We start from the raw sequence: 27538 nt of genomic DNA, 5'->3' as shown, positions 1-27538 counted from the left end.
AAATATGTGGACGGAAAACAAAAATAAATCGATGATTTTCATTCATAATGTTACAACTGTTTTTGCAGTTGTCGGGTCGCTTACGTCACACAGGCAAGTTTCGGGTTTTTGACAATACATACTCTCAACTGTCCTGTAGAGCTGGCAAACCATCGATATTCCCAACATTAGATATTTTCGATATAACGTTTTAAAATATCGATTGCTATCGATATTATCGTTAAGTTGTCATCGACATTAATTTAGAGATGAAAATGGCGGAAATGTCAATGATTTTCTTCAAATTATGTAAAAGTAGTTCACAGAAATGTAAAGGACAATAAACAATTACTTTTATTTTTATTTTATAAAAAAAATGTAAAAAATACACTTTATGCGTGTTCCAGAACCTGCAAGAAGCTACAATTTTTAACTACGATAACAATTTTTCCTTTATGATATCGAAAAAAATAGTAAAAATTAGTAGATTCTTGCAGTACTGGAACAGACCATTTATTTTACCGAAAAATGTGTACGTGTGACTACGGACTTACTTTCTAACCACACATAACCGTAAAGCAGCGAAATTTCTATTTATTTCAATGGATTTCAGGTAAGGGGTTTTTATTCCGATAATATCGATAGGCAAACATATCTATCGATACTGAATTTTTAAATAATAATCAATATTATCGATAGTGCCATCGATTTTTTGCCAGCTCTACTGTCCTCTCCTGGTTCACACTAGAGTGTTTTTTTTTTTTTTGACTATGAGAGGGTTGCCGCACTACGGCTATGTATGTTGGCTATGGCCACCCGTTGTGACCATACTCCACGACTGTTACAGTATTTTGTTTACTAGAGTGGTTCGTTGAAAAAATTTCATGAAATTAGGCGTCCCTAGATCGAGTTCCATACTAAATTCTAAAGCCACACGCTGAAACTTTCATACGAAACTTTCCCATTATTTTGGCGTTCTTAGGTCGAGTTCCCAAATACAGTAACTTTAAAGCCACACGCAGAAACTTTCATATGAAACTTTCCCATTATTTTGGGGTTTATAGATCGAGTTCCATACTAACTCTAAAGCTACACGCTGCAACTTTCATACGAAACTTTCCCATTATTTTGGCGCTTATAGATCGAGTTCCATACTAAAGTGATTTTATGAAATTACTGTATTGGGGAACTCGACCTAAGAACGCCAAAATAATGGGAAAAGTTCGTATAAAAGTTTCAGTGTGTGGCTTTGGAGTTAAGTATTTTATGAAATTACTGTATTGAGGAACTCGACCTAAGAACGCCAAAATAATGGGAAAGTTTCGATAATTCCGAAAAATCGACAGTCAAAACTGATCGTGTGTACCCCGCTTTACGTTGAGACAAGGTATTTTCACACAACGTAAAATATTAGGTTTGGTCCTTATATTTTCTAATTCCCAAGCTTTTTCCAGTGAATATGCCAGTTCAATTCATTCGAACTACATAACACTTCTATTTTTTTGCTTTTGTCAATTTGTCCAACCAACCAATTTGTCAACGTCAAAACCATAAGTTGAAAGTTAAAATTTTCTTTTTTGTTCAATTTTCCCGTTACAGAGTAATTAACTCTGAAAAGATAATTTGGTCTCTAAATTTTGTTAGCAAATATTTTGAATTCAAAAGAATTTTCGTGATCAAATACAAAATCTCCTTTGAAATAAAAACAAAAATAACAAAATACATGTAACTGTAAATTGTGTAAATTTGTGTATAGAATGTAACAGATAACAACAATATAACCATAGGCAGTAGATTTTCATGATTTGGGTTTTAATAAGCGACATTAATGCCGGAAATATTAAAATTGTATATTTAATCTCCAAAAATCTTCTCGATAATAATGTCAAGTGAAGAACTTTATGCAAAGGTATTTATATGGATTCATCATCGTTTATTGTTGGGAAGGCTAGCCAATGATAAGTATTGTTTGTTCTTGCGTGGAAAAACAAACAGAATTTGCCACATTCACAGTGACAACATGACGACTATTGATTGATTATGATTTCGAAATATAGGTTACAGCTTGCTTTTTTGTTTATAGTTATATTTAAAATTGTACTATTATTAGAAATATTCGAACTAACATCATACTTAATACAACTACATTAACGTTAGCTATGTTTCTAGGCTAACATCCCATTCCTACCACAATAACATCGTATACCCCAGTGAAGGTGGTTTAGAAATATGAGCACTACTGATTTTTGTATGCTTATTGATAGATTATATTTCGTTTTATTTATGTGAGGGTGTTTGTGTTGAAAACCTTTGAAGATGACATAGCCACACGAAGTAAAAACATTTACTATCTTCCACTTGATATAGAGTATATTTAACAATGTTTTCTTTATCAGTGGTGACGCATTCCCTTCGATACTTTTCAGCAAATTTCAATTCTAATGGTGATGATTAATTGAAAATTTTGTTTACTTTTCTTTTTCAGGGATGCAAAGTTTGGCTGCCAAACTCCGACACAGTATGGGAAAGTGCAGTGTTGGAAGAAAATTACCAGCGTGGCAAAACTAGCCTCAAAGTACAACTTGAAAGTGGCAAATTTCTTGATGTACCCGTAAAGGAGGATGGCAGTGATTTGCCACCACTACGAAATCCTACCATTCTAATTGGACAAAATGACCTGACATCGCTGTCATATCTGCATGAACCAGGAGTTCTACACAATTTGCGGGTGCGTTTTTGTGAAAGGCAGATTATCTACACGTATTGTGGTATAATTCTGGTGGCCATAAATCCTTATGCTGAACTGCCATTGTATGGATCAAATATTATTAGAGCATACCGTGGGCGCTCCATGGGCGAATTGGAGCCTCACATATTTGCATTGTCCGAAGAGGCCTATACACGCTTAGAAAGGGAGAAATGCAATCTCAGTATTATTGTAAGTGGCGAATCTGGAGCTGGTAAAACAGTGTCGGCCAAATATGCCATGCGTTACTTTGCTGCTGTTGGCGGTTCAGAGTCGGAGACCCAAGTTGAACGCAAGGTATTAGCATCGTCGCCAATAATGGAAGCATTTGGTAACGCGAAAACAACACGTAATGACAACAGTTCTCGTTTTGGCAAATTCACAAAGTTATTGTTTAAGAATAATATGGGAGTAATGAATCTAACAGGTGCCACTATGCACACCTATCTATTGGAAAAATCAAGAGTCGTTTTTCAGTCCATGGGAGAACGTAATTATCACATATTCTATCAATTGTGTTCGGCTAGGAATGAGTATCCTGAATTGATCTTAGGTAAAGTACATCCACTGTAAAGTATACATTTGCTCTGTTCCAGAACCTGCAAGAATCTACTATTAACATTTTTTCCTTTATGTTATCGGAAAAAATAGTAAAAATTAGTAGATTCTTGCAGTTCTGGAACAGACCATTAGTGACAAGTTTGTGATGTCATTTGTCTCTTTCTTTCCCCTCAGATCACCAAGATAAATTTGAATATTTGAATATGGGACAATCTCCTGACATTGATAAAGTCTCTGACAAGGATCAATTTAAAGAAACCATACAAGCAATGGAAATTTTAGGCTTTGATTCCAGACAGGTTGGTAGCGAAAAGATTTATCGGAGAAAATATGTTTTATAAAAGTATTTTCTGTAGATTTCAGATATTCTAAATATTTTGGCTGGTATTTTACATTTGGGAAATGTGAAGTTTAGCCACAAACAGAAAAAGAATTCAGATGAAATCGATCCAGATGGCTGCGAAATATATGTAAGAATATTTTCTTAGTGAAATTTGATTTCTTGAATAATTTACATGTGCTTTACCTTGCAGCACGATGACTTGCATTTACGTGTTCTTGGTGAACTGCTAAAAATTAACTCAGACGATTTAAGAAAATGGCTTAAAACTCGTCAAATAGAATCTGTTAGTGAATTAGTGCTTATACCCATTAATATTGCCACAGCTGAAGCTGCAAGAGACGCCCTTGCCAAGCATATCTATGCCAGACTATTTCAATATATTGTCAGTGTCATTAACAAGGGTTTGAACAATGATCGCAAGCAGTCTTGTTTCATTGGTGTATTGGACATATATGGCTTTGAGACATTTGAAATCAATTCATTTGAACAATTCTGCATAAATTACGCCAATGAGAAATTACAGCAACAATTCAATCAACATGTTTTCAAATTGGAACAAGAGGAGTATTTGAAGGAAGGTATTAGTTGGACTATGATCGACTTCTATGACAATCAGCCTTGTATAGATTTGATCGAATCCAAATTGGGTGTATTGGATCTTTTGGATGAAGAGTGCAGGGTGAGTAGCGAGAAAAGATAAACATTATTGTTTATTATATAGGTATGAAATTTGTGTTTAATCTTATAAAGATGCCTAAGGGATCTGATGAAAGTTGGGCTCGAAAACTGGTGGAAAAATGTGCCAAATATCCTCACTTTGAAAAACCACGATTTGGAAATACAAGTAAGTGTTGTTCTTCAAGCATAATAAAAATGTATCTATTTGTTTCTAACCCATTATTAGGCTTTTCCGTTAAACATTTTTCCGATACTGTGGAGTACGATGTTATGGGATTTCTGGAGAAAAATCGCGATACCGTCTCCAAAGAACTGGTTAACGTGCTTCGCTCATCAAAAATGTCTCTATGCAAGCAATTAATGGAAATGGAGGAAATTGATACCTTAAGTGCCGATGCAGCAAAAACGCATACCTTGGGCGGACGTGTAGTAATAAGTGCAGCTCGAAAACAGGTACGAATGTGCAAGTTACGACAGACTGTTGCAATCATTTTTTATGATTTTAATTTTTTATAAATTTTGTTTTTCCCCATCGAAAACAGGGTGAGGTAGCCACAGAACCAAGACGAAGAGTTAGTGATTTTCTTTTGATTATTTACTCTAAGTGGTAATAAGAAATAGCTTCAAAATAGAACAAAAATTAACAACTAACTCGAGAGTTTTGCTTAATGTGCGATTTTATACGTAAGAGCATGGCTTACATAAATCTAACCACTGTTACTAACTTTTGCTCTGTTCCAGAACCAGCAAGAATCTACACATTTTTACTGCGATAACAATTTTTCCTTTGTGATATTGAAAAAATAGTCAAAATTGTGGATTCTTGCAGTTCTGGAACATACCATTAATTATATTAACGCAATATTGGTAGTTTATGGGTTATATATGTGTTCGCACGGCATAAATCTCTAACAGATTAGAACCACGATCAAAAATATAGACTATATTTTCTTTGTCGAGAAAATAAACAAATTTTTATAATTACTAAGTATGTTTGACTAACAATTATTAGTAAGGTGGAATGCATTAATAAAGCTTAGAAGGGTTTCAAATATTTGTTAATGGTGCACACTCTGACTTCCTCTTCTTATTGTCAAATTTCTAATTGAATGTCTCTTCCATAGGTTACGCCATCCAAACAACATCGACGCTCTGTGGGTTCTCAGTTCCGCGATAGTTTATCTTCACTTATTGCCACTTTACATGCCACCACTCCGCACTATGTACGCTGCATAAAAGTAAGTAGGTTATCCTTAATAGACAACTCAATAAATCTTACAACACGATCATATTGCTTTACAGCCTAACGACGATAAGGTTGCCTTCAAATGGGACGCACCAAAAATTGTACAACAGTTAAGAGCATGTGGTGTATTGGAAACAGTTCGCATTTCTGCAGCTGGCTTTCCTTCGCGCTGGACTTACATGGATTTCTATATGCGTTACCAGTTGCTGTGTCATCGCTCTCTAATTAATAAAAACGATCTCAAACAAACGTGCCGTAATATTGTTCAAAAATGGATATCCGATGAGGATAAATATCGTTTTGGCAATACACAGATATTCTTCAGAGCCGGTCAGGTGGCCTATTTGGAGCAAATCAGAGCTAATCTACGAAAGAAATACATAATAACCATACAAAGTGTAATACGTCGTTTCATTTGTCGTCGCAGATACCTTCGTTTGCAGCGTACAGCACTGGGAATTCAGCGTTATGCACGCGGCTATTTGGCCCGAAAGAAGGCACAAGCCTTGCGCGAAGCTCGTGCCGCCATAGTCATATCTAAGTATGCTCGTGGCTGGCTATGTCGCAGACGTTATTTGCGATTGAGGCGATCAATTTGCGGCATTCAACAATATGCAAGAGGTATGTTGGCTAGGCGTCGATTCCAGGAGGCAATGGATCACTATCGTGCCGTACAAATCCAACGTTTTGTTAGAGGCTATTTGGCTCGTAGAGCATACCACAAGAGAAGAAGGCAAATTATTATTTGTCAGTCGGCTGTGCGCAGATTTTTGGCTAAGCGTCAGTTTAAGGCCCTGAAAGCGGAAGCAAAGACAATTTCACACATACAGAATTTGTACAAAGGTCTGGAGAACAAGATCATTTCCATGCAGCAGCGCATCGATGACCTGAATAAGGAGAACAGTCATCTGAAACACAAGAACAGTGAGATATCTGTTTTAAAAATCAAATTGGAAACAAAGAAAAATTTGGAACAAGAATTGAAAAACTTGAGACTTGTTGCTGCCGAAAGAGAAGAAAAGATTGTATCTCTTTCAAAACAATTGGAGGTGGAAAGAGATGAGAAAATGCAACTGGTAGAGGAAAATGCACGCAACCAAGAGGAATGGACCAAACAGAAGTTGATCTTGTCTACAGAAAATGAGGAACTTCGTAAACAGCTGGAAGATATGACAGAAAAACTCAATCTGTCTGAGTCTGGTTACCAACGAGAACGCGTTATTACGGACATTGATAACAACGAAATTCACGAAGTCTATCGCAAAATTATCAAAGAAAAGGAAATCCTGGAAAATGAGAATTACCATTTGAAATTAGACCTTCAATTGCTACAAAAACAATCTGGCATAGTTGGAGACTATGCTCCGGTTTCACATCATGTACGATCTATCAGCAATGCATCAAGTCACACCGAAGAGGATGCTGGATACAGCTCCACCAAACATCTTTTGGACCAGAAGAACAATCATTCACTTAATGTAAATGACCTTAGCCGAACATCGCCCGAAGCATTCCGACGAAGTTTGGAAATGACATCCACGCCCAAGAGTGAGAATACCGTGATACTCATAAAACTACGCAACCTATTAGAAGAAGAAAAGAAATACAATAAGGCCATCAAATCCCAATTGGATAAGGCAATTGGATTGCATAGACCAACAGAGGATTCACTGCGTGTATCTGAACTCGAGGTTGAAAATGAAAAACTACGACATGACTATGAACTGCTGCGTCAGAGTATACGTAATGGCGCCGAGATGCACGAATTGGAAGCTCAACACAATGCTTTGCAGGAGGAATTAAAACGTCGCCGCGAAGAATGCATCCAGCTTAAATCTGTTCTTCAACAACAGACGCAATCTTTGAAATCATTCGGCAACGATAGTCTGTCGTTGAGGAATTCAGACTCAAATAGCTTGCAGGATAACGAGCTTATGGATGCTTTCCAAGCACAAAAAATGGTCAACAGACAACTAGAGTTGGAGTTGAGAGCCTTGACGGAAGAAAATAATGCCCATTTCGCGGAACTTACACGTCAAATTGAAGATTTGCGTGAGGAAAATAATCAGCTGCAAGAGGTATTGCAAGGTGGAGTAGATGAAACGGTGGATGCAACCGATCCAAATGTTTTACAGCAAACAAATCGTTATCTGAAACACGAACTAAAGAAATCGATGCTCCAGTATTCGCAAGTACAGGAGGAGTTAAATGCATTCATCAAGAAGTTTGAAGCCCTGAAACACAGAAGTGACAAATTAACGCTAAGACTGCAAGAAAACGGTATTTCGGAACATGTGTCACCGACTAAAGAAACAAATCTAGTTTCCAGTATTACAATAACAAACTCCGATGTTGCCGTTGGCAAACAAAAGCCGAAGAATTACCAAGGTAAAGTGGAATCACTCGTATTTGTGTTCTCAGTGATGAATGAGGGCCCCCCTATATTTATCATTTCTAGGTTTGATGAAGTTCCGCAGTGAGGATCTGGACAAGATTTTCCAACGTTTGGTCAGCGATATGACAGCCCGAGTGGCGATTGGTCTTTTGCCTGGTTTTCCAGCCTATGTCCTTTTCATGTGTATACGGTAAGAGTGAGGAGTACCATATTGTTTCTTCTTTTTTGCGAAATTTCCTTTTCTTTTTACAGTTATACTGATCTCATAAATGCTGACGAGGATGTGCGCACTCTACTCAGTAAATTTGTAAAACAAATTAAAAAAGTCCATCGCAATGCCCATGTAACCGAGTATCGTATTTTGTGGTTGGTTAACTCGATAACGTAAGTGTGGATGGATGTTTTTTTTAAACTAAATTGAAGGGAATACATAACGCTTGGGTGCCACCGTGGTGCAATGGTATGCACGCCCGCCTTGCACGCAGAAGGTCGGTGGTTCGATTCCCCGGCCAGGCAACACCAAACATTTTTCAACGGTGGCAAAATACCCCTCAGTAATGTTGGCGACATTTCCTGAGTATTTCAGCCTTGAAAAACTTCTCTATAAATGGTGTCTTAGGACACGCCGTTCGGACTCGGCGATAAACAGTAGGTCCCATATCATTGAGCTAAATATGAATCGGTGTGCACTCATTGATATGAGAGAAGTCTCCCTTGTCCCGTATGGGATGTTGTGGAACAATGTTTGTTTTTACATAACGCTTATCTTTCGTTCTAGTCTACTGAATCTGCTAAAGCAATATGGTGACGTTGAAGAATATGTCAAGTTTAATACGGAAAAGCAAAATCAACAACAGTTAAAGAATTTCAATCTGTTTGAATATCGACGGGTCATTTTGGAGATTATAATGAAATTATATGAAGCTTTGGTGAGGCAAATCGAAGGTTTACTGGAACCATACATTGTACCGGCAATTCTGGATAACGATGAGATACAAAGAGGTCCATCGCAGACTGGTTTGCTTGGCAGAAGTATGTCAAACAACAATTCTCCGGAACACGTAAAGATAGCAGCATGGAAACAATTGATACACCAATTGGAACATTTCTATAAGCAATTCACACATTTTGGCCTGGATCGCTGCTATTCTGAACAAATTTTCAACCAAATAATGTACTTTATATGTGCCGTAGCAATGAACTGCCTCATGTTGCGCGGTGATATTTGTATGTGGGAAACTGGTATGATTATACGATACAACTTGGGTCACATTGAAGATTGGGTGAGGGACAAGAAAATGGTAAGTAAAGAAGAAGTAGTCGCACTTGATTGAATTGAATTTAAATTTTTTTATTTTTAGTCCAATGAGGTTCTAACACCTTTGGCACCCCTGAAACAAGTCTCGCAATTGTTGCAATCTCGTAAAAGTGAAAACGATGTGCAAAGTATTTGCGATTTAAGTACGAACTTGAATACAGCCCAAGTATTAAAGGTAAGGTGGTGGTGTTGTAATCAACTCTAATGCATTTCTACTAATTTCATGTTGATTTTTTAGATAATGAAGTCCTATAAATTGGATGACTATGAAAGTGAAATCACGAATAAATTCATTGAAAAATTAACCGAGGCTCTCAATGCTCGTGCTATGGTCTGTATTTGCGCGTTGTTTGGTGTTGGTTTTAAAATATTAATTGATGTCTTCGATTTGCTCTTTTACAGATTCAGAATGACGAATTTACCATGGATCAGAAATTCATTCACGCCTTTAAAGTTGTTTTCAAATATAGTGACATAAAATTAGAAGAAATTGAAATTCCCAAACATTTGGGCTTAGATGATTTGCTGCAAAAAATCTAATTGAATTTTGATCTGGATTACCATGAAACGCAAACATTCCTAAACCACACCACCTATTAGTTCTGTTAGTATTTACACACACACACATATGTATATACATACGTACGTATGTCAAACAAGATTTTATGTTATATTCTGTATTATTTTTTTAAAAAGAACATTCCAAAACAATATTTTCTATAGTGCTTCCGTGTAAAAATTATATATTTAATTGGCTAATGCTGTACAAAAATTAGTTGATTGATACCTTATATGAGTGGAACTCAAAATTATATGTATGAAGAAACACATGCCTTATTGCCTTGCAAGAGAACGAAACGAAACAATTGATACCTGATTTAAATATGAAATATTCAAAGTACCGCGCTAACTACTAACCTCTAGAAATTGTCTTGTTAATTTATATATTTATAGAATACTCCAACAAACTCTATATCCTATAGAAAACTCTAGATTCCTGTTTTAACTTGCCTCTGTTTTGTTTGTTTACACACAATGCCAACATGCATTTGTATATCTTGTGTAGTTTTTTTTATTTTTTGCTGAGAGAAGACCGCGAGTACTTAAACAAATGTTACAAGTCTATCTCTGATGGGTGAAGAGACTTTAAAAAATAAATTATTTAAATATACAATATTCGTATTTATATATACAAAAATATATAGTAAATGTATACATGATTATATTTATTATGGTATGTATTATTAGTCAAATCGATTAGCTATTCGAAGAAAAAAGTCTCTTTGAAAATAAATGAATACAAATAAAGCAAATGTTGTTCATATAACAAATCTGTTTTATTAACACTTTTAATCTTCATTAACAGCAGCCTTCGATAGCTTATTTTTTGGTATGTCAACGGATGCTTTACGCTCCAATATCATTCCAGTTGCCACCGTAGCACCATTTTCACGTATCGTGAATGCCTGTCCGGGAGTCATAACCATTTTCCGTAATAATGTAATTCTAACATTGGCATGATCTCCAGGCATTAGCATTCCATTGGCGGGAACTAAAATAATTTCATATCTGTTATACGAAACATTGTTCAAAGAATGTAAGGAAAAACTTACTCATGTCAATGCGGGCAGGAACATTCCATGTAACACTGAAAAGTTGTTGAATATATTTTGAAAGCATTGGTTTTGATCTTCCGCCTTCGCTTCGTGACAACAAATACATGGATGCAAGAAAATGATTCGATATATCTTCGGAACCCTGTTGGGTGAGAAGCATACCACGCTCTACGCTGGAGATTTTAACGCCTCGCAGCAGTACACCAACATTTTCTCCAGCAATCGCCTAAATATATTGTAAATGAATGAATAGATATCAGGAACGCCGTCAACAACACTTCTTAAGTGAAGTTTAGATTGCATTGAAATTTCCATTGACTTACTTTGGGTACACTCTTCCTAAATATTTGAATATCTCCCACTGATGTCTTGATATTTTGATTGAATCCTAAAAGATCACATTCTGCATTTTTAAGAACCGTACCCCGTTTAATTGTTCCCACAACAACTGTTCCACGACCAGGAACAGTAAATGCATTATCTATGGGCAATTGGAAAGGCGATTCAATGTCTCTTTTAGGTGTTTGTACGTATGCATCTATTTGATCAAGTAACTTCTCTATTGCTGGAACACCGAATGGCGAGGGGTCGTCACGCAAAGCTAACAACGCTGAACCACAAACTACAGGCGTGTTTATGCCATCGAAACCAAAATCTGTCAACATTTCGCGCATTTCAATTTCCACCAGTTCCAAGACTTCCTGGTCTACCAAATCAGCTTTGTTTATGAAAACAATAATACGCTGAATACCAACTTGTTTTGCCAGCAACAAGTGTTCTCTAGTTTGTGGCATTTGTCCATCAGTGGCTGCAACAACCAAAATAGCACCATCCATCTGAGAAGCTCCCGAGATCATATTCTTTAATAAAAACAACCTTTAAAAGATGAATAGCATTACAATGGCCTATGTAAGTCTACCTTTATGTAATCCGCGTGTCCTGGACAATCAGTATGGGCATAGGTTCGCAATGGTGTTTCATATCCAATGTGACATGCATTGATGGTAATACCTCTCGCTTTTTCTTCGGGGGCTCTGTCAATCTGATCATAGGATACAAAATCCGACAGGCCTTTTTTGGACAGAACCCTTGTTATGGCGGCAGTAAGAGTGGTTTTACCATGATCGACATGGCCAATAGTTCCAACATTACAATGTGGCTTAGCTACGTCTAATTTAGGGGATTTGACGGCTGTACAATAGAACCTTGTAGACGATAATGTGGTGGGCAGTATATTTCGAACTCCGAGATTGCCTACTTGGTTTCGATTGTGTTTCTTTAGATAATAGCAATTCCGTGAAAGAATTGTTGTGGCATGTCGTTGTAGTTGCTCGTGACGCAACAACAGCTTACTCAGACTGCCTAACAAAGGAGGCCTCATATTGAATATCTATTAGAGAAAGCGAAGAGGTGAAGTGGTAATGGAAGTTTCATTCAAAAAAGGACTTTTCATTTACCTGAAAATAATCAAAATAATTCTTTCCCGACGTATTTTACGTTAATTAAACATAACGTTAAAAGTCAAAAACAGCTGTTTGAACGTGAGCAGTGACATAAGCTCCGTTCCCGTTTTTTTATGATAAAAATTGCAAAAAATTATAAAAACAGAAAAAAGCATTCTATTATATTGGAGTATTTTCTATCTATCACATACATATGTACAGTCTCGTGCAAAATAATAGCTGTGCGAAACTGCTATTTACGAAACTTGCGATAATGCTGCTATAAATCCTTAAAGCAATTAACAGCCAGTTTCTGTATGTCGAAAGAAGAATGTGTGCGAAAGAAACACGTCCAAACTCTTGTGTGTTTTTCAACATTGTTTTTTGTTTTGAAGCAAAAGCAAAGATAAAATTGTGTCGAAAACTAAAGTTCGGGCGTGTTTCATTCGCACACATTCTTCTTTCGACATACAGAAACTGGCTGTTAATTATCTGCATCAGGCGAATGCTTATAACTAAACGTTTACACCAGACAGTTTGTCTTCAAAACAACTCTGATTTACTAACACATACATTCATTTGTCGACTGTCTTCCAGCTGTCCACCATTTTCCCACAGACAGTCGGGTTAACAAATTTTTGACATTTTTGTGAAAAAGAAGTGAGATGATAATTCAAATGTGCTGAAAACTAAAGAATATGTACAAAAACAAAATATGTGAACGGAAAACAAAAAGAAATCGATAATTTTCATTCATAATTTTACAACTGTTTTTGCAGTTATTTGGACGCCTACGTCACACAAGCAAGTTTTGGAATTTTGACAATCGATACATGAAGTCAACTTTCCTACTATCTGTAAACGCAGGGTATGGTGCCGGACCTCATGGGCTAAAATATGTATTTTTCCTATGCAGTGTTCCAGAAGCTGCAAGGAGCTACTACTACGATAACACTTTTTTGCTTTATGTTATCGAAAAAATAGTAAACATTAATAGATTCTTGCAGTACTGGAACAGACCAATAAATATGCAACTATTGAGAAACTTCGTTAAAGTTTTCTGCTGAGCAAGGTTTTTTCGTGTGCAAAATAATAGCAGTGCAAGTAGCCCCGTAATATGTGCATGTTAAAAGCTATTAATTTATAACTTTTTACAGTTGAATAGTATTTTGGAATGAAAATAAGACGAAATACGGAGAGTATGCCTGTTCCAAAACCTGCAAGAATCTACACATTTTTAATATGATAACAATTTTTCCTTTATATTATCAAAGCAAAAAAAAGGAGAAGTTATAGATTCTTGGAGTTTTGGAGCAGGCCATATATTTATTTTATTTATTTATTCATTCATTTATTTATTTAACAATAATGTCCAGTATTACGACCTAAGGACTGTAAACTACAATTCGATTAAAACATGGTACAATAAGGAAGGTAGAACAGGTTCGAAAAAACGATAGAAATTCAACCCTACCCGTATGCCCGCTTCCTGTCAGAATTGTTATACTGGCATATGCAACAGGTCGCCCTTGTTTGTTTGATATTGTTTGTCATTTTATCCAATTCGTTAAAATAACGCGAATATGAATGAAACATAAATATTTGTTTTCACATATACATCGACCCACGGTCAAAAACTTATTTTCAAATTAAGTTTGATAAATATATTCTACAACGGCTCTGTAATTAACGATTTCATTGCAATTCATTTTGAATCTATTTTGAAAACATTTTTAATATTTTTCAAAACAAACACATACACACACAAAATATAAACTTCACATTGACAAAAGTCGGTCACACTCAGAAAAAAAATTGAAATCAGATGTGAGCTCTGTTATACCTTTCTATTTATACCATGGATTAAAATAGCAAGATTTATATAAAGTATAAATAAAAAGTGTCGCTTACTACTTAAACAAAATTACATTAATATAATAATAATAGTTGTGTCTTTTTACTTTTTCAGTAATAATTATTCAGTAACTTCTTTTCAGAGAGTAAGAGAGATTTTACTCTTTGATACGAAAATAGAGAAAAAAGTAAAAAGCCAGAATTTAGTAAAATTTAGCAAGAACAACAGTTAACCCTTCGTTGGACACCGATATTGTTTGTCACATTCGTAACACATGAGTCTGGCCAGACCCATGTAATAAATATAAATTTTTTAGTAAACTTAATTAATATTTTCGTATAAAAAGTTGTAGAATATGTTTTAAGGATCCTAATCCTACATATATAATCGTTATTTGTCAAAAAAACATACCGAAAAACACTAAATTTAATTAATTTTATCAAGTTAGTAAAAACGGACATATGCCTATGGAGTAAAAATTCGTACTTTTCTTGTCTCTATGCTCGAAAATCCTATTTTTATATAAGTTTAATGTATTATATTATATTTTGGGGTATTACTCTGAATGAATAGAGTGTATTTTATGACTTTACAGCTTATTGCAGTGCAATATCGATAATATCAATAAGTAAATGAGGGCATATGTCCTAAGGATGTTCTTCTAATTCATATGGAGAATCCTATATTTGAACCATTCCACTCCACAAAAAGAGCATAAAGGCTTTGTTATGGGTTTTATTTGTCCAGTTATGTGTAAAATTGTCTAAAATAAATATGTAACCCTATTTCCAAGGGATATTTTTAGGTTGTGGTACGTACACTGATTTCAAACCCATCTCCTACTTTTGCGACCTTTTTACGTGCAATTTTGAAGACATGGTAGGGTGAAATGCGACAAATTTCAAAAACTGGTACTCATTCTGTCAAATAATGTAGAAAAAGTTCCAATTTTAGGAAAAATTTTGGAAAATTTTCAATAAAAAATAGGTGGAGTCTGGCCAGACTCATGTGTTTCGAATGTGATATGTATGTCAAAAAATCCTTGTAGCTCCTTTTCTGGTGATCCTTTTGACTTCATGTTTCTTTCGTTGGAAAGGTAAGAACATTTCATGAAGCTACCTGAAATCTCAGGTCCATAGCTTTATTTTAACCCAGTTTAAAATGCAAAATAAAATGAAAAAGGCCTGGCTAGACTCAGGTGTCCAACGGAGGGTTAATAACCAAAACAAAAACATTGGCGACAATGCATGAAAGAAAAACTAATTCCAAAGCAATGAAAAAGTTATTCAATTTTAAGCAAAATAATTAATATATTAATAAAACAATCAATAAATATAGCTGAATCGTAATATTTATAATATTTTTCCACACAAATAAGATAAACATTGAGCAGCTGAACATTAGCAGATGATTAAAAAAACAGCTGATCGAACTTGCTAAATGTTGCTGGGAAAAATTATTTCAACAACTTTTAGCAATTTTTCAGCAAACAACTGTCAAAATTGATCTCTCACTTCGCTCTCTTTTACTGAACTTTTGTGTAAAAAGACAGCATTTAGTAACATTTCGTAATAATTAATACAAATTATCACGTAAAAAGACACACCTATTAGCTGTGTTCCAGAACTAAAAAGTTTTTACAATTTTTCGACTTTTACACATTTTACTCGGAAAAGCGTTCCCGTACACAAAAAAGTTGTAAAATGTTCACTTCTCTTTAAACAAAAATGGCGCTGAATGACGCTCTCTTTAAAAACTTTTTACACGACAAATTTGGGCGAGTAAAAAAATAGTAACATGGTTGCCGGCGTCTGATTGGCTGATACGCCGACTTTGGCATTTGTTCCAGTCTTTTTGACGTATTTTCCATTTTTCCGTTCCCGAACTATTTCAAAAAACTTGTGTGTGAGAACAAATTTTTTGCAGTTCTCTCTTTTACGAGTTTTACCATTAAAAAGTACGAGAACGAAGCTAATATTGTTAAAAATTTATCTTTTATGGCCTGTTCCCGTACTTTATAAAGTGGTAAAAGTCGTAAACGATTTTCATATAAATTTTGTGTACGGGAACGCAAAATGTGTAAAAGTGGTAAAAATTGTAAAAACTTTTTTATTCTGGAACAGAGCATTAATATATTAAAGGTTTGAAACTACCCATGAAAAGCAGTTGATAACTGTATAAAACGTATTCTAATGCTTGGTTTACATTTACGAAATCCATTCGATTTCAACTGTCAATTCCATTGCTTAAACGTCAAATGAAATCCAATGGATTTCGGATGAGTTTTCATTTGACGTTTACGCAAAGAAATTGACAGTTGAAATCGAGTGGATTTCGTAAATGTAAACCAAGCATAAGAATCGGAACTACTCACAAAAGTAACAATATTTCCTATTCATTTACGCATTTCATATGCAATTTCACAATATTTATATATAACAAATAATAGATTCACTTCGGCAGTTTTGTTGAGATGTGTGTTTTACTTACTATTTGTATGTAAGTCGAGCTTAATCTCATATTTGTTGTTTTCAAATTTAAAAACAACAAGTTTAAAGTGGGATGTAGTTAAAATTGATTACTTTTGGGGATGGCAAAAATAATAAAAAATGTAATATACACCTTATTGAGGAAAGCTATACTACAACTATAAAATAGTTGAATTACAACTCAACTAAAATTATATGAATAAATAGTTTAGCTATACTGAGTAGTTCTTAAAGTCCTGAAAATTGTTCGTTTCATCGATAAAAGTTCAGTGAACTGAAATCATGGCACAATTACCCAGGATGTGGTATCACACCAGCTGTTCGAATATGAAAGTCAAATCTTTTTATAAAAAATTATTTTTGTTGTAATTTCCCCAACAACATATAGAAACTTTTGACATAACATATTCAACATTTTACGATACCACACCACTACCTTGGTAATTGTGCCATGACTAGAATTGAATATATCGACTGAACTAGTTCATACGTTCTTTTCAATGAATCGTTGATTGAACTGTTTCCGTGAACTAAACTCTAATCTCAAAAACTCTTATTTTTTGCAAAAAATATTAAAAATAATTAGAAATTAACATCTGAATTGCCTAAATTGTGCTTCCCATATTCTCAGAATCAAAATTATAATGCGAAAAATTCGCTGTGAATAATTGTTTACGCCAAGCACCGTTTCAAAAGAAAAGGAAAAACAAACACACTTTAGAAAAGGAAAATAAACATAAGACGCAAGCATAAAAATTTAAAAAAATACACAAGATGGAAGCTGCGGAAATAAGAAGTGAAGTTGAGGTACAAAATGTTACGCTGGACGATGATGCATTGCTAAAACCTCCCATGGCAAAAAGGGAACGGAAAGTCTCGCCAAGCCTTAATATAAATGATGTCTTTCCCGATCCCATGTCCCCATCTTCATCGTCTTCGGCAAGCAAAGATGAAACTTTCGAGCCAACGATAGAAATGATGGTGAATGACTTTGATGACGAACAAACCCTTAATGAAGAAGAAGCTTTAGGAGCACTGGAGGATGCCGAGGAAGAAATCAATACTTTAAAGCAGGAAAGTGAAATTCCATTAGAAGAGTTATTAGCGAAATATCAGGCTTTACCTCCATTACAGTATGGGGAACCCCTTCGAAAAAAATCGAAGAAATCGAGCAAAAAGAAACATAAGACGAAACAGAAATCGCCATTAACGGCGGTAGCACCAGCGAATGGTGTCTGTAGTACAGATAAACAGATGACTGAGGAAGAAGGTGCTTCTAATACAACTACTGTTGCCATTAAAAATAACGAGGACTACACAATCACCAGTGAGAGTAATGATGAAAAAACCTCTGTTGAACAAGATAAGTTACAAGACGACGAAGATGATGAAACATTGGAAGACGACGAATGCAAAAAGGTCGATGAAACGGAGGTGGTACCAACAGTAAGGCGGACCCACTTATTGGATTTGTATCCTGAGGGAACATTTGGCAATGTAGCCGACGTAGATAAAGGTACACACACATATCAAAAACTTGACGATTTAGTTGTTCTGTTTATAATTGTCTTTCTTCCAGACATTCCTTTGGAGACACTTTACGGTGTTGAGGATGAAGAAGAGGAAGAAGGTGTGGACGAGGAGGAAGATGAGGAATACAAGAAGAAGGTAATGATAGGACCTTCATATCAGGCTTTTATTCCGGGTCTTTCACAATATGGTGACATTTTGCCATATGAAAATGAGGATCTACTGATATGGGAACCAAGTCAAGTTACGGAGCGAGAAGTTGAGGCATATTTACTTAAAATTAGAGATATCAACAGAAACCAAACTGTTGATGATGAAAATTCCGATATTTTTGAATCTCAAAATACAGCAACAAATAAGGAAAATGGAGATGTCCTGGAGACGAATCAAGATAACATTGAGAACAATTCACTAATGGCAAACGGCGAAAAGAAGACTAGCCCACAAACGAGTTCTACATTGGATGATGTACCAGCGGTTGTTAAGGACAATGAACAGGTACTTATAAATGAAATTATATTATGGTTACGAACATTTTAAATTGGAATGCATTTTAAGGCACTGCACTTGCTGGTTCAATGTGGTTACGATTTTAAAGAAGCTCTACGACGCAAACGTCTAAATGCTCTACCCATGACCGACAGTATGAGCCTGTGGTCAGAGGAGGAATGTCAGAAATTTGAAGAGGGTATACAAAAGTATGGCAAAGATTTTCTAAAGATTCGTCAGAATCAGGTGAAATTTTACATTACACAAAAAGAAGAAATGTGTAACTTATCGCCGTTATTGATTTCATTTCACAGGTGCGAACAAGAACAATGCGTGAATTGGTACAATTTTACTACTTGTGGAAGAAAAGCGAAAGAAGGGATCACAATTTTGCAAACACCGATACTGTGGATCATATGGACATTTACTTGAATGAAGACAATGAATATGGCTCCAATCCTGCATCCGTAACAACGCCCGTGGGATCGCCGGTTAATAATGTAATATCTGCAACAAGCACACGAAGAAATTCACAGAAGAATATATCCATTATGTCGTCAAATACGCCGACTTCTACGACATCGACGATAGGAGCAAACACCAATACCACCTCTTCGGGCATAAATCTAGATAAGGTTCAACAAAGAAGGCGTTCAAGTAATAACGTTAACAACGACATTAGTAGCCCCATTGATAATACATCAGCGATAGTCCTATCCACGTCGTCCTCGGCGGCCTTGGCAAAATGATGACAACCTAAAACGAAGTTTAAACGTCCACAAAAACGTGTAACGACAATTCGTTTACGCAATCAACAGCAGCAGAATTCCAATCAACGTCTTCAGAGAAGACTCAAACGTATCGTAGTGGTTCAGAGATGCATTCGCAATAAAAAGAAAAGTCGCAGTAATAAGTCTAGTATAACAACAATATGATGGGCATTCACAGTCGAAAAAACAGGCTGTTCATATTTGAATTACACATATTTATTTTGTGCGTTATAACAAAGTTAGTTTTTGTTATTTGTACAGTTTATAATGGATGCAAACAAAATGATTTTTTTTTTTTTCGTTTTTTATCTTTTAAACAATTTAAAGCTATACATATATAGTTACGTATTCACGACATCCGATTCTTTTAAGAGTATGTGATGATTTATTCACCGAAGCGGTGTGTTGATTTCTATTTAGAAACCAATTTGTTTTTGCCCTATGAATAAAATTATTCCTTACATTAGTTTTCTTTTTTCTAATATTAAAATTCAAATAAATGAACCAAAACGTTGTTTTCATTTTGAAGTTATGTACTTTATAAATTTGAAGGACTTTGTATATTGTATATTCATTTTCTTTGAAGGAATAGTCCTTCAAATTTATGTACATATCTAATAGGCAAAAAGATCTCTTGTATGAAATCGAAATATTCAAATATCGGCTGACTTCCGAAACGTCAGTTGCTTTGTAGTCGTGCATGAAACTAGGGGTTCTTAGATCGAGTTCCCCACTACTCCAATTTCATAAAATTACTCTAGTATGGTACTCGATCTAAGAACCCCTAGTTTCATGCACGAATACAAAGCAACTGACGTTTCGGAAGTCAGTCATTGTCTAAATTATTCCTTTTGGAAGTGTACAACTTTATCACAGTTCTGTATATAAATTTCTCTCGCTCAATCATACCTAACATGCATGACAAAGTAATTCCATTCCGTAAAATCTAACCCCTTCAAATTCGAAGAAAATATGTAGAAAAAACTGAAACGGTGGCTATCAGGAAGTCTTATCGCTTTGTCGCTAATATACCAAAAAAAATCGGAAATAAAAAAAGTGATGGACACTTTTAATTTTTCCACTTTCGTACGACGATTCTGTACTTCTGAATCGCTTTTCAGATATAAGGCAGACATGTTCCACTCATATTTATTTCACAAATTTAAATAGTGAACGATGAAAACTAGTTGGCAGAGTTACATTTTACGGCTATTACATTTACTCGACTTTCAGATAAACACTAAATACTGAGATTAGCTTAAAACGAACCTGGTAATAAAGAAACAATGAAAACAAAATGCAAACAAAAATTCGCTCTTACACACAAAATTCATATACAGACCATAACAACAACAAACCAAACTTTAACGGAAGCGTATCCGGAAAAAGCACACTATTCGTCTCTCACAGCTCAACTCTTTTGCAGATAGAGCGTCTCTATTCGTTGTTCGTATGAATGGATGTGTGAACGATCATGTTGATGAGGGCTTAGTTAAAGTTTTCAGTAGATCTCGACATCAGTGTCAGAGTGGAATGTGAGGAGCACTGTTTTGTTAAGAAGGAAAACGCATCATCACAACAAACAAATAGTGGAAGTGTTCGTTTACGGCAAGCAATATGCAACAACATCATCATACAACAACAGGAGCAGGAAGCAAATACAACAATTTTACCCATCATACAAATACTGCAAAATTACCCATTGAAGTGGTGAAGAAATTGATTGCATCTGTCTCGCAAAGACCAAATCTATGGATACGTACAAATAATGGCCAAAAGAGATCGGATATAAATTTGCTATGGCAACAAGTTAGCTCAGAAGTTCATCTCCCAGGTAGGTGTGTGTGTGTTTGTTTTATTTTTTTTTTATTTTGTGTAGTGAACAAGTTACATACACAAGTAGTCTATTAAACAACCGTAAACCGTGACCGTGTGTTTGTACGTCTGTTCAAAAGCGGACAAGTTATAAGGTAACATCTGACAAGTGGAGAGTACGGTGGAGAGTATTTGGTACTGAACTAAAATTGCCCAGAGTTGCAATTCTGACCGTTAATATTTTCATTTGAATTTGCTTGTTGCACAATCGAATGGTAGTAAATACAAATCTGGGCCATCATAATTGAGGAGGTTGCATCATCCTGATCTTAACTAATCTTAACTTCTCTCATATCATATAATAGTTCATTGATATGGGACTTACTATTATCGCCGAGTCCGAACAGTCTTGCCGAGAAGTTTTACAAGGCTAAAATAGTCAGGAAATCTCGCCAACATTTTACCACCATTGAAAGTGTTATGTTGTCTGATCAGGGATTCTAACCCGGACATTCAGCCAGCATGGTTGGTGTGCCTACCATTACACCACAGTGGCAGCCAATAGAAGTTGAACTATCAATTCAATTAATTTTTTTCAGGTTTATAGTTTTTTTTACTTTTTTTATTTTGATTGCAGAGAGTAATGTTTACAAAACGAACTGACAAGCATAGCAAAATTTGCTGATCGCTACCAATATCATGATTTCATCTCGGCAAAGTGAATTTTTCAGATTTGGCTTTTTCAGCTGTTTGATTTTATTTTTTTTATTTTTGATTAAATTATTAAATTATAAATTTCCTATACAAAATGCACAATAAAAGTGAATGTACATACATACATTTTCAGCCGATATTTGCCGCATAAAATGGGGACATTTAAGAGACAACTTTCGCAAAGTTTTCATACGCAACACCTTGTCATCAGAACCTCCAACAACATGGCGTTTTTATAATGACATGCGATTCATGGAACCGGCAGTAGCCGAAAATGTTATGCGACATCACCGCCTCAGAGAACAATCATATTATTGGCAAGAGCTACACAGTGCTGGTCAGCGTCAACATCATCGGGTACCATCCAACTCGAATACACTACCCGAAACACAATTCGACACCGCAATACATAATCAATTTAATTTTTCTGAATTTGCTGCTATATTTCAAAGTAACGCGACCCCGGCAAATAAACGAATCAAGTTAGAGGCTTCCGAATCTTCCGAAACCTCTGCGGCAGGTTCTTTAAACTATCACCACAAGGACGATAAGACTGAATTTTTTGAACAGCAACAACGTATGATGACGAATGGCTTGCATGACGATGAAGATGATGACGACGAAGATGACGATCAGTTTGATGAAGATGCGGTATCGGTAGAAGAGAATCTTCAAAGCCCCCACGGTAGTAAGAACGAGAATGAAAAATCAGCATTAGATGAAATGAATAGCATTGACGGTACTCGCATGAACAAAATTACAATTGCAAATTTTAAAATGCATCAAGATATGGCAACGAATACCGAGCCCTGTTTGGAAGCCGCCGTTGAAGAAGATTCAGATCGCATGTTTCTGCTAAGTTTATTGCCATACCTACGAAAGGTGAATGAGCAAAGAAAACTGCAGGTCAGGCAAAAACTACAGGATGTTTTTATTAAAGAGTTTGGCTAAGGAAGGCAAGACAAAAGTGAACTCCTCTGCTACTATTTGATTTATTAAAACTGACGTCAATCCAATTAAATTGTCATTAATTAGTTTTACTTACATATGTATGTATATCGAAGAAAGTATTATTTTGAATTAAAAAATTATGTGAAATATATTTGAATTTTATAACATAGATTTTAATAGTTTCCCAGCAAAATGTTCGATGCCAAAGATGACATTCAATCATGGGTGCAAGTGATCTAGCATGTCATCTTTTTAGCATCTTCATCGATGAATTTTATATGAGCGTGGACCCCAAAAGATGACGTTCTTTTCTGGATCCTAAGCATGTCATTTTAACCAATGCGTTGACATGTCATTTCCACCAATGCTTTGGCATGTCATTTCCACCAATGAGTTGACATGTCATTTTCACCAATGCTTTGACACGTCATTTTCACCCATGCTTTGACATGTCATTTTAACCAATGCTTTGGCATGTCATTTTCACCAACCCCTTGGCATGAAATTTTCATGTATTGTTTGGAAAATGGAAATGCTGTATTGAAATATGGTTTTCATGAAAAACAAAACTCTTTATTAATTCAAACGAATTCATGAAATAACTACAATTAATTTATCAGTTTAGTTTTTCAAAAGTTTACATCCAAAATTGCAATGTAATCACCACCGCTGCAACGCAAAAGATTACTACCTCCGTTCTCCGCAACTGATATTCTTTCATCTTACAAAAGGTTTTTTCAATTATCTTCCCATCACCAGTTCAGATTTCGACATGGACTCCAAATGCACCCCTTTAAGTATTTTTATATAATTTATATAATTTTGTTATTTATTTTATTTTGTTATTTCTTTCCAAAAGTAGTTTCTTCTTTATTTTCAGATTCTTGTTCCTTTTCGTTTCGGACTTTTTTTCAAATTCCAAGAAGCGAGATTTGATTGATTTCATTCTATGTCAGATTTAGAACAGACAAGGGAACTTTTAAAATAGCAATGTGTGCAGTCCGATTCTATTTTTAGCTCGATGGTTGGGACTTCATATAATACCAATTGTTTAGAAGTTTTAGTTGTTTGATATGCAGGAAATGTAAGACAACATCACGACGACAGTTCTAACAACTTTGGTCTGTTCCAGAAACTGCAAGAATCTACTTATTTTTACAACGTAACAATTTTTCCTTTATGTTATCGGAAAAAATAGTAAAAATTAGTAGATTTTTGCAGTACTGGAACATACCAAAATGAAAATAAACAGGTGTGCAAATAAAAACACAAACATCATCTCTATTGGATCGATGGAATGGGTACAAATGCTGATGAAAAGATCGGATCTTTCACGACTTCCTTTGCATTGGTTCAAATCCTAATGAAAAGATCGGATCTTCCACGACTTCCTTTGAACCAATGCAAAAGATGACATGAAATCACGTCATCGCAAAGAACCCCTTCCGTTAAATTTTGCTGGGTTGTTTTATATTTTATTACAACTGCATACAATTTGCAACTTTTTGAGTAAAATATACAAAAACAATATCAAAAAATATTCATTTCAGATATGAATAGGTTGGTGCCGTACACGAATACTTTAAATTGGTTAAATTTATTAAGTGTAAACCTGGAAAATATAGAGAGTCTCCAATGTTAATCCACCAAATACCTATCAACAAATTTCGCTAATAAATGATAATCACAATCTTTGGAGATGCAAAATACAAGTATATGTATCTGCAAAACAGGCGTTCTCTTCAGCCATCTTTGTAATTAAAACTATTCCTAAAGCATGTTGATAAATTCGGTTCCGACATTTCCCGTGGAAAGGTGTTGGTTAAATTTCCTAGTTTGGTTGCTGGACTTCTCCGTTTGTTTGGCAAAGCATCATATATCCACTTAACATTATCCAGGTATATTTTTAGGCATATAAATGTTATTATTCGAAGTCTATGGAATATTGAAGTTATTGTTGTCACTACCATGATCTTTCCTATATCCAACCGACATAACATGATATTATTATACTATGTAAGTTGATCTAGAGATGACTACCTTTTAGTACCATCCCAGTTGACGATGATCCTCCTACTTAACCCTACACACCCACAACGGACTCTAATACATAACTTCACAACTCCATTTCTATCCCCTAGTGCATATTAGTAACTTTTGTACCCTTCTAGTATATACATACATATGTATTTAAGTTACTAGTTTAAAATTTATGGCTACACATATAACACATACGTAAACTAATATAACATGTATGAGTTTTCTCTCTTCATTCCCCAGTAATTACAATTCCAATTGGACCATTAAGTTATTACAGTCAAATTAAACTATAAAGACCTTCCCTATAAAGAAGTTTTTTTAAGACACAAGTTGAAAGTCTCACACAAAATAATATCTCTAACGAATTTTCTCTATAACGTAGTAATTCATCGGTCCCCAAGTTCTACGTTATAGAGATATTTGACTCTAATTGGTTAAAATTCAAATTAACAAATTAAATTGCGTACATACCTTGTCCATGATTAACAATAATTCACGTTCTATGGAGGTGCCATGAAGAGGCAAAGTTTGGTTTAGCATTCCATGCTATCTGTTTTGGAGTCCTTACTGTAAGTATATTGGCTTCAAAATGTTACCGCAGATTTGGGATGTTTTTTTTTTTTTGCTATTCTTTATCTATAATTCTACAATATAAATATGACTGGGTGTCTCTTTTTATTGCTAGTTTTTAAATCTGTTCCTTCCATCATAGTTTATCACTATATTAAGTTAATCTCCCAATACATGTATAATTGGCCTTAAATGGCTTCCGGCTTCCTTTGTTTTGAATGTAAATAAATTGATATCATAAAAAAATAAAATTAATTCCATATATGTACCTCAAGCAACACGGAACACGGGTCTTCATATATCTTTTAGATGGGTAAGTCTAAAGTATCTAAATTCCCACATCATGGGGAATGGGGTTTTGACAACTTTCAACTCGTCGTCACACCAGGCACGCACACACAAGTCTTTTTTATATTGCTTCAGGCACCGCGCCGCGTATCGTGCTGAAAATTTTTTCATGGATTCATATGTAGATAGTCCTTGCTAACCATAAGTGTTAAAGTTTATACAATTGCACATCACACACACAGGATTTTTCGTTGAACTTCAGGCTTTTATAAAATAATTTTCAATTGAAACACTCAATACATACAATTATGTTAAATATCTAAAATATTCGTATATAATATATATTAACACAATTATTATTATAATAATTATTACACCAACCGACGCCTTCAAAACATACACAGAGAATGTGAAATGACCGTTTATCTTTTCGCGATATGGCATCTCTGAAACGAAAGATGAAGAAACACATGACGATAAAGATGCAAAATCAAAACAAAAAGGCCGTTCGAATAAGGGCTCTATGGGCCGAATTTCATGTTCTCATAAGTGTGGTACTAGAGTGATTTCAATGAAATAATTTCATGAACTACACCAATTTCACAAAATTACTTTTCACGAAATCCTGAAATATACCCCGTTGTTTACATTTTTTGTTGATTTCAAACATATCCAATCAAGGTAGATGCATATATGCTGCTGGTGGAACTTGATATTTCAAAACAATTTTTTGCAAATTTAATTTGTCGTAAAAAATATACAACAATATAAAAATTTACTGTTTTATATCGAAAATGATTGTAAAATTGTGTATATCAACATATGTCACAATTACTGTGTATAATACTAACAAATGTACAAATAAAAAATTATTTTATCGTAGAATGATCATAATTAGAATTTTTTGCTCTGTTCCAGAACCTGCAAGAAGCTACCATGGTATAAGAAAAGAGTTAGATTTAAATGAAAAAAATCTATAGAACCCTTGTTTTTTTTGAATTCCTAAAACTTCAAAATAAAAGCAACAAGTGGGTTTGTTTACAATGCATTTTTTGAGCATTTTATAAAAAGCGCGAAAAATGAATGAAGAGTTAAGTTTTCTCCACATAATCGTGTTGTGAATATGATAAACTGATAGTTTCAATGCAAATCTCACCAATTTCTTCAATACAAATGGTCTAAAAACAGTTTAAAAAAATCATTGAATTCGATTGTTTTTAAAATTGTTTGGCATATTATTCAAACACCACACACATACACAGTTTGTTTATATTGTTTTGAAGTTTTAGGCATACTCGAATGAAAAAATTTAAATTGACATCAAGCTTTGGCTAACCTTTCTTATTAAACCATGGAAGCTACTATTTTTTACTACGATAACATTTTATTTTAATATTAGTAGATTCTTGCAGTTCTGGAACAGACAATTTGTTTGATGAAGTTTTCTTCCAGAACTTGCAAAATAGTACTACTTACACTATTTTTTCCTGCTTTGTGCTAGAAATGCGTTCCTGTACTAAACTCGAACTTCTCTTGGCGGATAGAAACTAGCAGCTTGTTTTGCCAAGTTTACACTAACGCTCTAAAATCCACTGGATTTCACGAAATCCTGAAAAACACCCCGGGGTTTACACTCATGTTTTTGTTGATTTCAAACATATCACAATAATCAAGGTAGATGCATCTGCGCATCTGATCGAACG

At 34.9% G+C, this 27538-nt stretch overlaps 4 protein-coding genes across 7 annotated transcripts; 3 read left to right on the top strand and 1 right to left on the bottom strand.

Moving 5' to 3' along the window:
• Positions 1-1443: 1443 nt before the first annotated feature.
• On the top strand, positions 1444-10597 carry didum (dilute class unconventional myosin). Of its 2 annotated transcripts, XM_073956736.1 has the most exons (16): positions 1444-1888; positions 2465-3278; positions 3461-3585; positions 3643-3756; positions 3820-4308; positions 4380-4473; positions 4534-4760; positions 4850-4879; positions 5432-5545; positions 5610-7941; positions 8012-8138; positions 8201-8332; positions 8727-9249; positions 9310-9441; positions 9505-9597; positions 9669-10597. In XM_073956736.1, the coding sequence occupies exons 1-16, from the start codon at positions 1862-1864 to the stop codon at positions 9804-9806; spliced, it is 5511 nt and encodes a 1836-aa protein (XP_073812837.1). In that variant the 5' UTR covers positions 1444-1861; the 3' UTR covers positions 9807-10597. The 2 variants fall into 2 exon arrangements, with proteins under 2 accessions (XP_073812837.1, XP_073812838.1); XM_073956737.1 differs by lacking the exon at positions 4850-4879.
• Positions 10580-21413, bottom strand: mEFTu2 (mitochondrial translation elongation factor Tu 2). 3 transcript variants are annotated; one of them, XM_073956752.1, is made up of 5 exons: positions 21157-21413; positions 11802-12339; positions 11206-11742; positions 10880-11108; positions 10580-10818 (listed from the first exon to the last, which is right to left on the bottom strand). In XM_073956752.1, the coding sequence occupies exons 2-5, from the start codon at positions 12261-12263 to the stop codon at positions 10616-10618; spliced, it is 1431 nt and encodes a 476-aa protein (XP_073812853.1). In that variant the 5' UTR covers positions 12264-12339; positions 21157-21413; the 3' UTR covers positions 10580-10615. The 3 variants fall into 3 exon arrangements, with proteins under 3 accessions (XP_073812853.1, XP_073812851.1, XP_073812852.1); XM_073956750.1 differs by having other exon boundaries at positions 11802-12272; positions 21157-21399; XM_073956751.1 differs by lacking the exon at positions 21157-21413 and adding an exon at positions 12340-12458 and having other exon boundaries at positions 11802-12272.
• LOC141387276 (mesoderm induction early response protein 1) lies at positions 17122-19961 on the top strand. Its single transcript, XM_073956748.1, has 4 exons — positions 17122-18184; positions 18248-18696; positions 18757-18933; positions 19002-19961. The coding sequence occupies exons 1-4, from the start codon at positions 17443-17445 to the stop codon at positions 19434-19436; spliced, it is 1803 nt and encodes a 600-aa protein (XP_073812849.1). The 5' UTR covers positions 17122-17442; the 3' UTR covers positions 19437-19961.
• On the top strand, positions 20414-25798 carry LOC141387279 (uncharacterized). The gene is made up of 2 exons (XM_073956753.1): positions 20414-21291; positions 22120-25798. The coding sequence occupies exons 1-2, from the start codon at positions 21075-21077 to the stop codon at positions 22935-22937; spliced, it is 1035 nt and encodes a 344-aa protein (XP_073812854.1). The 5' UTR covers positions 20414-21074; the 3' UTR covers positions 22938-25798.
• The last annotated feature ends 1740 nt before the right edge of the window (positions 25799-27538 follow it).

Source organism: Musca autumnalis, unplaced genomic scaffold (genome assembly GCF_047663935.1).
Source record: "Musca autumnalis isolate F117 unplaced genomic scaffold, ASM4766393v1 scaffold_5, whole genome shotgun sequence".
In the NCBI taxonomy this organism is placed as follows: Eukaryota; Metazoa; Arthropoda; class Insecta; order Diptera; family Muscidae; genus Musca; species Musca autumnalis.
Note: the sequence above shows the minus strand (reverse complement) of the source record. Positions and strands in the feature narration are given on the sequence as shown.

Excerpts from the sequence above, each read along its gene's own strand:
- didum (XM_073956736.1), top strand. The coding sequence starts at position 1,862 with ATGTCAAGTGAAGAACTTTATGCAAAG. Across the intron at positions 3,279-3,460 it reads GTATCCTGAATTGATCTTAG|ATCACCAAGATAAATTTGAA; the intron begins GTAAAGTACATC and ends CTTTCCCCTCAG. Across the intron at positions 8,139-8,200 it reads GTCCTTTTCATGTGTATACG|TTATACTGATCTCATAAATG; the intron begins GTAAGAGTGAGG and ends TTCTTTTTACAG.
- LOC141387276 (XM_073956748.1), top strand. The coding sequence starts at position 17,443 with ATGGAAGCTGCGGAAATAAGAAGTGAAGTTGAGGTACAAAATGTTACG. Across the intron at positions 18,697-18,756 it reads TTGTTAAGGACAATGAACAG|GCACTGCACTTGCTGGTTCA; the intron begins GTACTTATAAAT and ends ATGCATTTTAAG. Across the intron at positions 18,934-19,001 it reads TAAAGATTCGTCAGAATCAG|GTGCGAACAAGAACAATGCG; the intron begins GTGAAATTTTAC and ends TTCATTTCACAG.
- LOC141387279 (XM_073956753.1), top strand. The coding sequence starts at position 21,075 with ATGCAACAACATCATCATACAACAACAGGAGCAGGAAGCAAATACAAC. Across the intron at positions 21,292-22,119 it reads CTCAGAAGTTCATCTCCCAG|CCGATATTTGCCGCATAAAA; the intron begins GTAGGTGTGTGT and ends ATACATTTTCAG.
- mEFTu2 (XM_073956750.1), bottom strand. The coding sequence starts at position 21,186 with ATGCAATCAATTTCTTCACCACTTCAATGG. Across the intron at positions 11,743-11,801 it reads GACACGCGGATTACATAAAG|AATATGATCTCGGGAGCTTC; the intron begins GTAGACTTACAT and ends TTTTTATTAAAG. Across the intron at positions 11,109-11,205 it reads TTAGGAAGAGTGTACCCAAA|GCGATTGCTGGAGAAAATGT; the intron begins GTAAGTCAATGG and ends CAATATATTTAG.